This window comes from Frankliniella occidentalis, unplaced genomic scaffold (genome assembly GCF_000697945.3).
Source record: "Frankliniella occidentalis isolate FOCC.00 unplaced genomic scaffold, Focc_3.1 Scaffold1, whole genome shotgun sequence".
In the NCBI taxonomy this organism is placed as follows: Eukaryota; Metazoa; Arthropoda; class Insecta; order Thysanoptera; family Thripidae; genus Frankliniella; species Frankliniella occidentalis.
In genome coordinates, this window is record NW_026267131.1 from 948,394 (window position 1) to 961,038 (window position 12,645).

At 51.5% G+C, this 12,645-nt stretch overlaps 1 protein-coding gene across 1 annotated transcript; it reads right to left on the minus strand.

The window, feature by feature from the left end:
- Positions 1-6,134: 6,134 nt before the first annotated feature.
- On the minus strand, positions 6,135-9,746 carry LOC113213456 (trichohyalin-like). The gene is made up of 8 exons (XM_026432536.2): positions 9,292-9,746; positions 8,932-9,206; positions 8,641-8,853; positions 8,385-8,562; positions 8,131-8,293; positions 7,862-8,042; positions 6,920-7,014; positions 6,135-6,444 (listed from the first exon to the last, which is right to left on the minus strand). Exons 1-8 carry the CDS (start codon positions 9,721-9,723, stop codon positions 6,278-6,280), a joined length of 1,704 nt encoding a protein of 567 aa, XP_026288321.2. The 5' UTR covers positions 9,724-9,746; the 3' UTR covers positions 6,135-6,277.
- Between the last annotated feature and the right edge of the window lie 2,899 nt (positions 9,747-12,645).

Consider the following 12,645-nt stretch of genomic DNA (forward strand, 5'->3'; position numbering starts at 1 on the left):
TAACAGGCTTCGCGATATCTCACGAAACACTGTTACGCTGCGACGCGCCTGGCGCACATATAGCTAGGCCTGCGGCGCTGACACCCAAGACGGGGTAATAGGAGTGTTTATACAATTTTTTGAAATGAAGTCTTTTTAACGATTTAATCGACCATTTGATCATTTTCACCTCATTTTTGCCAAGAAATGCCCCCTAGCACCTAAACGGTACAAGATAGAGCCAAACGGACGAAATTTTTGCCCAGAGGGCTCTACTTTGACGAGTTACCCCTTAGGAACCCATAAAAAAATATTCGATAAAAATATATATTGCGACCTGTAGTTTTTGATTTTTTAAAAAGCAAATTTTTGAGCTAGAATGCTCATCTTCGAACTCGATCTGTCTTTTTATGATAGAAAACGACCCTGAAAATCCCAGGTCGCTATCTCAATTCTTTCTCGAGTTATTGTGCGGACAGACATACAGACAGACAAACAAACAGAATGAAACTTTTCCGGTCAGTGGAGTTATGGGCTTCGCTAATCGCTCAGCCAAAAATTGTATTCCCTGTAAAACTAAGGCTACGAACCTCGCGGTTTACGAAGTCACGTTAATTGATGCTCCCACGCTTCGCCACCCCCCACCTTTTCTTTGCCAAACCGCCGTCCCTCAGTTCCCCGTAGGATTGAAAAAGTCTGATCGCCGCCGTATCTTTTGCAAAACCGATCAACAGTTGAATTCGCTTTTCGGCAAGGCGACGGTTCCGCAATTAAGACGACACTTTTTATTCGCGACGGCCGTTTCTTGGGAGGATGGTGGCGATGAAAAAGCCCCCTTCCCTTTAACTCGCGATTGGCTGCATCGCGCTCTGTCCCGCTCGTTTTGTTGTTTTTTCGTCTGGAGTTTTAGCGGCGTAAGGGGGCAAATATGTAAAAGGTATTCAACAATAAGGAATGGCGGTACGTCTGTAGATCATATTCGAACAAGAAGATCTGTTCAACAAGTACAAAAGTTTTCTGTGACTAAAGTATCTAGGAAAATCCCTAGACATCATTCATTGCTTTAGGTCTGTAGAAGTACCTTTAGTCAGTTCCACCATGTCCTAGAAGCGGGGGAAGTGTTGCTGAAAATTGATATTAAAAAAAACGGGTTTTTTAAATTAATTTTGTCTCGGAGAATTGGTATGAACACGACCTACCTGTTGGTATGGGCCGTTGTGGGCAAGAAGAGAGTGCAAGGGGTGCCAAGTCCGTTGTCCAGACAACTCAGTGTAACCGAGCCTTTGGTATGAGAAATATAGCGCCACGCCGACGACAAAGTACAAACGGCGGACAGCGGCGGCCCCGGAACGGCGCGCGGCGGTGCGCCAGAATGCAACTGCAGTCCGTCAGTCCGAAATATATGTCGACAAATTGCGATGCCTGCCGCTGTCTCGTCTTCTTATGCCTACCCGTGCTCCCCTCACACCGCCCTTCTTTCCACCCACTCCGTTCGTTCTTTGAGCAGATCGCACCGCATGTCCCTCGGCAACCCTATATGTTGCACGCTCAGCGGCATGGAAGGAAACACCTATACACTTTTAAGTTTCTTCAAAATTTGCTGATCCGCGCTGTCCTTTCTTCTGGTTAAACTGTGCCGGATGCAGGCCGTATTTGTTTTTGAGACACCTTCTGGTCTGGCGCCGGTTTTGATTCCCGTTTGCTTTGCAGTTTGCAACGCCGAGCGTTTGAAGTGTCAGCTCTATATTTATCGCGTTTTTTGTTTATTTTCTTCTTTAAGGGTGTTGTATTTGTCTGGCGCCCATTTGACTTTCCTTTGTTTGTCCCGCGCGCAACATGAACGCTATGCCGTTTAATACCTCCTGACGATAACTCAGGCGTATATGGCGGAGGAAAAGAGAGGAAGACGGTGAGAGGGGATTATTTGTGGACCGGGCTGTGTTTTTGCGCCTTATGGCCTGTTAAAAATTCACTGCAAAGGCAAATTCATTTTTTAAAAGTTCGCGTACGCTTATAATAGTTTCTGTACATGATAATCCTTCCAAAAATATGTATGAAATAACGAAAAAATAAACTTTGATATTTTAGCAAATTTTAGAAGAGCTTGTATTAGGAGCAGCAGATCATCGTCTCGCTGCTGTAACGCTGTACCGTTGATCCGTCGAAGCGAAGGGCTTCCAGTAAAGGGACTCGGCGGATTAACACGGGAATGTGTTTGCGGAGTAATTGCACTCGAGTCATTCACATCCAGGCAGCTTCTATCAATGAATGAATACCCACACATACACACGAGCACGCACATTGTTTTCTCCCAGTCTCTCTCTCTCTAACGCGGTGCGGTTTCGCTGCTTGCAGGAAACGAGGCAAACGAGTCGCGAGGTGCGCGACGCTTTTGTCTTTGTTTTTCGTTTGTTTTTCGGTGCGGCCACTGCGTCGCTGGTGAGTTTTGAGGTCGTTAAAATGCCTACTACCGTTTCTGCGCTGGCTGGTTGGTCTCCTTTGGTGTACTTGCTCCTCGTGTGTATGTGTGTGTGTGTGTGTGTGTGTGTGTGAGCGCGTATGACTGTATCGCATTGCTGGCTAATGATTATTGTGTCATTCTCGGCTCTTCTCCATCCTTCTCCCTTATTTCCTCTCTCTTCCTCTGCAATGCGTCCACACTCTCTCACCACTGTCCACCTTCGGTCGTCGTGGACCTTTTTGTGCCAGGCGAGAAAATGAATGAAACCTTCTCCTGGATTTGGACCAGCCTTGAAATGACTCCCACAGTTTCCACGGAACGACTTAACACCATAGAAAAGACTGCACGGAACCTTGGGGACTTGTACAATGTTTGGCTTCGCCAAAGACCTTCTTTTCTAACCCATCTGCTGACGATTGTCTCGTGATCTGAATTCATTTCTGATAGAACCTGATGGACGGTAGTCGACTTGTTTTGTTTTTAATTTCGCGTTTTAAGGCCCACAGGCAGAAACAAATGAGCTGCATTGGTATTGGTGGACGTGCAGTGCGGCGCAACACTCGCGATATTCACCCTTCAAAAATGTGTTCTCAATTCAAGTACTGCTCTTAAAAAATGTGAGCCCCATTTCTTGGTCTAAGTCCTATTTGTTCCTTAAAACAAGAAATGGGGCTCAAAATTTTAAGGGCAATACATGAATTGAGAACACATTTTTTTGGGGTGTTCATCAGCCGCAACCAAACTAGATGAGAGAGGAATAATCTGGGGACCCTTCAGTGTATTGCTTCCCGGAGCAGCGCTGCGTCCCGCTGATTCCAGGGACTGTTCGCGTTGTCGTTTTTGGCACGGCGTCGTGTAGCGCAGCACCGCCGGCGCGTCATTTCATTTTTTGGGGCCTGCGGGATGGACGTGCGGCTACATTGCGGCTGACGGGCTGTCATGTGCGCGCGAGTGGCGCCTGTACCTCGGCCTGCACGGCTACCGCCGAGAGAGGGGGCTGCTGGACTTGCCCCTGCAGCTTGTGCACAGAGAAAGAGGGAGAGAGAGGGAGGGGGGCGTCTCTTCCGCGCCATTCATTCATCCGGAGAGAGAGGTATGATGCACTCGTCCGGGGAGTTGTTCCCGCAGCAGTGCGTCAGAAATGCATCAAACGGCTCCTTTTTACTTAGGACGTCTTAAACCGTGCTGCAAGCTCTCGAGGGCGGTCTTTTTGAAAAGCACGTTGTGCACGAAAATACAAGAAAATATACTTGAACTAAACGCAAACCGTGTCTCACGAACTGGTCGATTCATCATCGATTGTGTCGAAGAAGTTGTAAATGTTATCGGCCGAAATAGCGTGTTCAATACCAACAGTTTTTGTGGTGCAAAAAGGGAGAATATTTAGACCACTTCTATCGACTAGCAATCGAGATGATTTGCAATAGAAATACGGACTGTAAGGTTTTTCATAATGAGTGAAAAAACTTGAGTGTTGGTTAGTTTGAATTGTTGGGTTGTTAAATTTGGATAACAAACGATGATTGCACTATCTGGCTGTAAAAAATAATCGCTATCGTCGCGATACCAGATCGATACAATATTCATCGACAGCTCGTGTTACTGAGCAGCGCATAGAAATACTCATTGAAGAAATCAGGAAATACAGGCTGCACGGTACACGAAACTCAGAAGCAAACGGGTTGTCCCCTCTTTCTTTTCCCTGGATACATCTGCATTCTAAATGATTGATACCCGCGTGCTAAACATACTATTTGATTTTCAGCGTGTGACCTAAAATCGCCATATTTGCCCTTGTATCTCAAACGACCAAACGAAACGGCCCTTGCGAAAACAAATCAGTAGTTGTATAATTTTGCGAACAGGTATTTATACGACGGGGGCGGGGCCGGGTGCAGGGGGCCCGTGGGCAGTGCGGCGGTCAGCCACCCACCCGGTAGCCCGGCGGTGAGCCCGGCGGTGAGCCCGGCGGCGGGTCCCAAAGGCCCGCTCAAGCTTGGGCTGGTACACCTTGTGGTGCACCGGCTACCCCGCCCAAACTGCAGCGCAGGCGGCCCTGGGCCTCGTGGCAAAAACTGGCAAAGCCCGGCTGCTCCAAAATGAATCAATAGTGCTATAAACATCTCAACTCGCTGGGCTGATGCACCCGCTGGGGCGGGGCACAGATATCATATTCCGCTGACAGCTCCTGTGTGCTTACGTTTATTTGTATTTTTTTTTTTTATTTGTTGGAAATATTGTTCCTTTTTTCTGAGGTTAACGAGGAGGTTGGTGGACATAAGTTTTCTTTGCTCGCTTTGCTGAATAGTATTACCTGATGAACGTTTTGTGCTGAGTTTAAGACTACGAGGTATATTTCCAGGGCAAAAGTCGCAGAATGAGGTAAATGCCTTGGCACCCTACCACCTCGGGTTTTCGCGTGTACTCACCAGCAAAGGCGTTCCGCAATGACTCCACATGTGCATGTACAGACCGTTTACTGCGTCCTTGAATGTGTTCAGTAAGTACTGAGTGCATGTACCTTTTTCACTGGTAAAAAGTGAAAAGGGCGTAAGTCCAATGGGAAGTCCGAGGACTTACGCCTTCTTCACTTTTCACCCGTGCCTTGGCCAAACTAGAGTGCGTTACGTGTTTTCCGTACGACCTCTAACCACCGCGCCACCTACGTCGCCGAGGTGCGCCGATGCACCGGCCTCGTGACTCACGGGGGCCCGTCTAATTAAAGGGGGCGCCGGTTACGTCCTGGATTTACAAGGGGCAGTGGCTGATTCCAGAGGCCACACGGCTACTGAAACTGTCGAGGCGAATGACGTTTCATTCTGCCTACCTTTTATCTTCTGCCTCCTCTGCCCTCGCCCCCCCCCCCTCTCTCTCTCCACCTCACCCTCTCCCCTCCTCTTCACCTCCTCCCTTCTCTCTCTCCCTTTCCCCCTTTTCTCTGCCTGTTCTTTCTTCTTTCCCTCGCACCTTCCTTCTCCCTCTCACGTACACACCGGTGGCATATCGACCGCTGCGGCGACGAAAGGCTTTTGCGATGACCTGGCCTGGTGGTCATTATTATGGAAAAGCACCCCACTGGTCAAATTATAGCTTCAGATGTCCTTTGGCTTGCCTTTGGGCCAGACCAATTTATGTCCCCTCTTTCTCCCCCGCCCCTTCCTGCCTTATTCAATCTTCGCTCCGAAAAAGTAATCGGTAATGCAAAAAGATTATGATAATAAAAAAATGAAGCAGCCATGATTTTTAGATTGCTAGGTGGCCGCCGACATGAGTCGCCCGCACAAGTCGCCAAAAAAGACCCGCCCGGCTCATCTCTGGCAGTTTAAGAAAAAATCGTGCTTGTCCGTCCGGCTAAGGGTTTTTTCGGCACGCGTTACTGGGCGTGAGTCTGCATGCGTTACATGTAACATTGTGGCCCCAACACAGCTGTATGTTTTTTTTTTCCACCCATCAAGCATTATTTCCTCAATTTTTCTTGTGCATCGTCTAATTTGCCAAACAAAAGTAGCCACGGACGGATGCGGCTAATCTAGTAGGCTCTGCGACGCGTGATCTCGTATTCTTAATTGTGACAACATGAAGTAGTATGACAAAAACGGCAGTACGCTGGAACAATGCCGACGATAACATTTCGAACCAAAAAGCGAAATTACAGAAAAATCTTTTTATTTTTATGTTAGCGCTTATCACTTTGTAAGCGTTGGTCGTTTAGCTCTCTTGGTCCCGTGCAGATCGTCGGTTGCTCTTGCTCCGTCCTCGCCTGCACCGGCACACCGGCTCAGGTCTGCACAGAACACCCGCGCGTGGCGATGTTGACTTAGGCGTTCCTTTTCCATTTCAGTGTGTTTTAAAGCCATCTCGTCGGTACGACTCGTACAGGGCGTCCCTCCGCTTGTCTACCAGGCAGAACATGGAGCTCACGTTGTGAGCCACGGCTCTATCGCGCGACACAGGCGGGGGATCGGCGAAGCGCAGGCGTCTCTCGCTGTTAGGTCGCCTCGGGGCTGCAAAAATGTGAAAATGTGTCCATTTGACGAAAATACACTTTGCAAATTAAAACGGGAAAATATCGTCGTCCATTGAAAATGTTTTTCATAATTTTGATTCACAAGTTGTACCCCAGTTAATACATAGTTTACAATGCACTCGTAAATTTACAAAGAACTCAGTCTTAAATGTGTGATTTGCTCGTCGAAGAAAACAAGCTGGTTCAATGTTTAATTTGAGTTTGTTTTTTTAGTACAATTTCAAGTCCCTGTAATTTTACGATCTGAGTTTGTCAATTTTTATGATAATAGCATGGAAAATTTTTACGTGGTGCGAATATATTTCCCACATTAATATTTCTAGTTTGTCAGTTTTCGCTTTTTACTACCAAATGAACTATAGTTTTTACTTATTAAACAGTCTGCGTTGCGTGTTTTACATTTGGCTTTGCAGATTAAAGTTTAAAGTCTGCGTTTTCTGTTGGCAGTGTACCCTGTGTCCTGGCGGCCTCGGCTTTGGGGCAGGTCGCGGGGCGGGACAGCCGCTCGGCAGACTGCAGGAGCTTTTGACTGCGGCAGCGGCGGCACCTGAGGGCGATCCAGAAAAAAAACATGGCATCAGCAGGAGGGCAGAGGAGTCGAACTGCGGTGGGGCGAGGCGCGGGCAGCGGTGAGTACCTGGACCTGGACCTGTTCCGTCGCGATCTCTTGCGGCGGGGCGCAGCGCCACCCTCTGCCGGCGGGGGGACGATGTCCACCCACGGCTCCGGATTCAAATACAGGACGTCTGAAAAGGGGTGCAATCGAAAGGTGATGCAGATGCGCACCTCGGTTTCTCTTGGAACAAATTTGGCTGTCACGCGTCCTTGAATTGGAAGAAAATCGAAAGTTGGGTAAACGGCGTTATTGAAAATGGGCCACCGAAAAATAAATAACTTTTCATCTATGAGACGAGGGGAAAAATAAAACAAAAACACCTTGCATTTAATTTAACCTCAAAACGTGCCACGTGATCTTTAGCTTTTAAGCGTATTCCTCCTACGGGCGGCGGTAGGGCAGAAATGCGGCGGATAGAAGGGGTTAGGTGAGCGGCCTAAAAGTTCACGTGGGCTAATCGAAGAGATGAAATATTAGGTGTCCGGCTGACCGGGAATCAATAAACCCAACACGCCCCGGCCATGGCCCTGGGCGTGGCGGGGTAAGGTGAGCGGGGTGGGGCGGGGCGCAGAGGGCGCACGCATCCCTAATGAGGATCAAGGGGTGGGCCCGGGCGAGCACCCCGGCGGAGCTGGCTGCGTGAGGGTAAATAGCGCGCTGCCATGTTTGCTTTTCTGCTGAAAGGCTCACATATATTAACGCGGGTTGGCAGGAAAGGGTGCGAAACAATACTGGGAAAGTGCGAAATATTTGTGGTTTTGCAAACAATAACCCGCACCGCAGTTGTTTAAGCTCGCGGTGGTTTGAAGGATGGGCCGTCCTTGTGAACAACCCTTTACCTTGGCTGGCGGAGCTCTGTTTCTCGCGCCACTTCTGGAACGCCTCGGCGGCCAGCTCCCGCTTTCGTTCCGCGCTTCGCTCCCGCTTCTGCCGGGCCTCCTCGTCCCGCATCATCTTCTCTAGATTTTAAATTAGAGACTGTTTAGCCAAGTCAACGCAGCCTAGCGCAAGAGAAAAACGAAACAGAACTCGAATCCGAATCGTCACCTTTGAGAGTCCTTTTCTTCTCCTGCAACCACTTCTCGTAGGCCGAACTCGCCCTTTCCTTGCGCGCCTCTTCCCTTTTCTCGTTCTCCTCTCTCTCTCGCTCCTCCCTCATCCGCCTTTCCTCCTCGTCTTGTCGCGCCTTCGCCAAAAGCTCTGCCTTTCTCTGCACATGCAACCACAATACGCGTGAGATTCAGTGTGATTGACGTTGTCACGCGGATGCATAGCGTTTGGTCGAGCCCCCTGGACCGTACCTGTCTCCAAGTGCAGAAGTTGATCTCCTGGTCGATCTCCTTCTGCAGCAGCCGCTCGCGCTCCTCCCGCTCCCTGCGCTCCTGCTCATCCTTTGCGCGCTGCGCCGCCCGCCGCCTCTCCTCCTCCTCCCTCCTCTTCATCCTGAACCAATCGGCGTGCTCCTGTCTTCGTGCTGCGCTGAAATCAACGACGGACACTGCTTAGCCGACGACATAGGGGGCAAGCTGTCCCCGGCCGCCCTGGTCCCCGACTTGCCTGTCGTCGACGAGCCGGGTGCCGCCGTAGCCTTGGGGCGCGGCCGCCGCGGCGGATACCTGGACGTCGTCGCCCTGGTGCCCGATGATGCTCTTCAGATGGAGCAGTGCACTACGGACACGGCGCACGCTGATGGGCTGGCCGTCGTGATCCTGGAGCACAGCGTGATCGCCGTCCTGCCGCCGCGTCCGTGGGGACCGCACCGTAAACGTTCTGGGGAACAGTGTGTGTTAAAGTAAAAACGCGCTTTCCCTTTCTGAAAGTAGTTGCTCTCCGTTTTGGGTGACTTACGCCTCTCGATGGCGTAGGTCATTGACGGACCGTGAACCTAGCGTCGGATGGTCGGGGTGCGCTGACTCCGCGTGAGTCGACTGCGACCTGCCCAGCTGCCGCTGGCGGGGAACCTCGATGTCCTCTGGGAGCGCCTCGTCGTCGCTGTCCTCGTAGTCGTCATTGCCGTCCTCTACGTCGCCGTCCCCAACGTCTCCCGCCCCGATTCTCGTGACGAACGGCCTTCGTGCCGGCGCGACGTGTGATTTTTCCTGGCGGCTCCTCACCGGCGACCTCTGTGGGGCCAGAGAGGACCGGACTCTCCTGTGTCTGTTCTCCGCGTCGCTCCCCACATGTCGCCCTCCTGGAGCGTGTCCGAACCTTGCTCGCCCGCTGGTCTGGGTGGACGAGCGGCACGGCGGCGCACTTCACGATGGGGCTGAAGTGCGGGTACATGTACCGGGGTGCCACCGACGGCCGCGGTGATGTGAAGTCGTTGTCGGCGTCCTCGAAGGTGTCCGAGTCCGGGGGCTCCTCGTCCTCCTCCTCCTCCTCGTCGTCGGTGACCGTGGTCGTGCCGCGGTCGTCCTGGCTGCCGGGGTGGGTGACGTCCTCGCTGCTGCTCGTGTACTCCTCGTCCTGCTCCGGGTCGTCCTGCTCCTCGACGGCCACGTGCGGTGGAGGGAGCGCCACCAGGACAGCTGCGCGCGACGGCCGGCCCCCCGCCACCTCCGCCACGGGGCCCCACACAGGCTGCGCGCGGCCGCTGTGCCCCGCCGGGTCGCCGCCGTCCGCCGTCTTCAGGGCGAACATCGCGGCGTTGAGCGCGCGGAGGGCGTCCACCTGTTGGGGAGCGGGACGTTCTAAGAAGTGGGACCCCAGCAGCCAGACGGGCCAACGAAAAACATGAAAGTGTGTTCCCCGGAAAGAAAACACGGATGCATTTTCCGATTAACGAAGAGAACATTATGTGGCTTGCCCCCAACTACACCCCAACTGTCTATACGACCTATGGGTGTTCGCACGCAGCCCCCCTCACCTGGGTCATGCTTGGCGCACAGGGAAGGCCTCCGAAGTCGGTCGCGGCGCGTTGCCCACCGGCTCGAGCAGTCGGTGCCATTGTCTCCCGTGCGCCACTGTTGTGATGACGGCTGGTGGGTGCGAGGGGCGTGGCTGGCTGGGGTCACACATTTAAATATCGGCGGCCAAAAGCTTTTGCCGCCGGGGGCGTGTTTAAATACTCCCGCGCAACGGTACCGCACGCAGCAGCCTCAGGGCTCCGCCGGGGCCCAGCCGGGGCCCAGCCGGGAGCTCAGCCGGGGCCGGGGCTCAGCCTACAGCCCGTTGTAATCATGCAAATGGCGCCCTGGCGCCGCGGTGACAGGCCATAAGGGTACCCAAGTGCGGCCAGAAGCAGAAAGAATTCACTCGCATAATTAGGATATTCGCGAGTATAGCCTGCTCGCTGCAGACACTGCTTGCGCTGGGTAGGGGTTGTGTGCAAAAGCAGTGTCCTCCGCAAAACGGCCCCATTCGTGATATTGGTATTCTAGAAATATAGATACCATAGATCTAGTTAATTCGTATGAGTTCGTTAGGTGTTTCCTGCACCTTCTGAGGGCCCGTGATATTCGTACCCCCGTCTCGGAGGTATGTTTCCCTGCGCCCCAGGGATGGAGGCGCCCCCTCACACGCAGAGGTGCGCTACCGATACAGGCATTGCTCGCACGCAAAGCTGTCGAGGTCCATGACGAGGAGGAGCAGGATGGGATCGGAAAGGTTAATTGGCCGAGCGGAAAGCAAGGGAGTGCCTTCTTGTTTTATTTGAACGGTCGTGTGAGCGGCAGGGTGGGAAAATTAAAATACAGTACACGTGTGGAAAGAGGGTAAAAAAATAATTAAAATGGGGAGAAAAGCCGAAAAAGCAGCTTTATTTTTCCTTCGATTAGGAAGCACAAATCGATAAAATAAAATCGTCGCAGTGTCAGAATGTTTATTTTTCCCATTTTCACACCAGAAGAAGGCTGTGCTCGGAGCTGTGTATCTTGTAACACAGATCTTGCTAAAATTCCCTGGTGACCGCCCCGCGCTGCTCGCAAACGTTAGCAAAATAATCCAGATTTTTGCGGGGAGCTGGCCGCCCTGCAGCCACACATCACTGCGACGGAGCAGGACCGACAGAAAATTTGCCACTCTGCAGCGCGATAACTATCGCATTGCGGCTGCCGCCCTTTGGCGCCCGAGACCGCCGTAACTGGGCGGCTGATGCGAGCCAGTTGCGGTCGCGCTGATGGTCTTTCGGGAGGCGGGCCCCGCGCGTCGGAGACCCGCGCAACTCCCCGCCGAACTCGGCTGAGATATGGTGGCGGCGTTTCACCTGGTCGGCGAGATTCCACGCCTTGCAGTGCGACCTGATGGACGCCTGTCCTTGCCAGGCCGGCCTGCTTTATGGCACCCTGTCAGACCAAAAAGTATGACGTCATACCTTTAAAAAAAGACTTTTTCTATGTATTTCTCGCGTAGGCTGAAATTCAGACGCGTGTCCATTAAAATTTTGACAAGTTTTTAAGGCTCCGGTCCGTTTCACCCAACCCGTTTCGCCTATAACCATGCCACCCAATGACAGTTTTTCCGAGACATTTTACCCAATGCGCTTTACCCAAAAATAGTAAGGCCCAAATATATTTTATCCAATAGTATATTAGTTCCAAAACAATTTGATCCAAAATGCAACACTATTTTCCCAGTTTGTTTCCAACTTCCCTTTGCCATTTCTCTCGAAGGCTCAAAGGCTACAAGCGAAAACTATGAATGTGCTATCGGCAATCACTGCCTAGACAACTACTTTGCTCATGGATTCATTTGTCAACTTGCCTAGGATGCTAGCGCTATCTTTTATGATGTCTAGGGCACTTGAGGCTGTGGGGGATAGATACACCCAGGAACAGTCTCGAACTGCGTTTGGTGCATTTTTGCTTCATCTGTGCTTTAAAAATTGTCGACAGTCGGTCCATGTAAAGTAGGATGGGTTGGTTGGCCAACTGGTTGGATAAATTCGCTCACGTGTTGATTTTTTTTTTCAAGTAAATTCTTTATTGGTTGTAATGTAGACTTGAAATTTTTGGACCTATAAATGCTTGAGTGAAACGTGCCACTTGGTCAAATGTCATTGGGTGAAGTGCTTTGGGTAAAATGTCGGGGGTGAACTGATTATGGGAGGAATTGTTTTGGGTGAAATGGATTGGGTGAAACGTCCTGCTCGAGTTTTTAATCTATAAAACAACGCGTTGCAGGAAAAAAGGTGTTTAACAAATATTTGAATAAGCTATTTGTGTGTATGGTGTAATACGTTTATTTTTAAGCTTTTTCGTGTGTGCTTGTTGAGCGTTTCGGACGTTTCGGATGTCCGTCCCCGTGTTTACGGAAAACTAATCAGCTCGACATGCCAAAACATAGCTCTGCTCTGTGTCGCTCTAATCGGCGTCTGGCCATCAGTCCCGTCTCTATTTACTGTACGGTTTGCGAGAGAGAGAGAGGGGGGGGGGGTGTCGGTTGGCGCCGGCGCCTATCCTCTCAGCCCCCCGCTGACCGACTGGTCCGCTGGTCTTCGCGGCGCCACCCTGAGCGTTGTCGTTGTCTTGGTGTGAGGTTTCTCCCCTTGGGCCGTGTAATCCTCGCGATGACACAGTCGCGTGCCGATAGTACACCCCGGGGAGTAAAGACTGGACCCCCCCC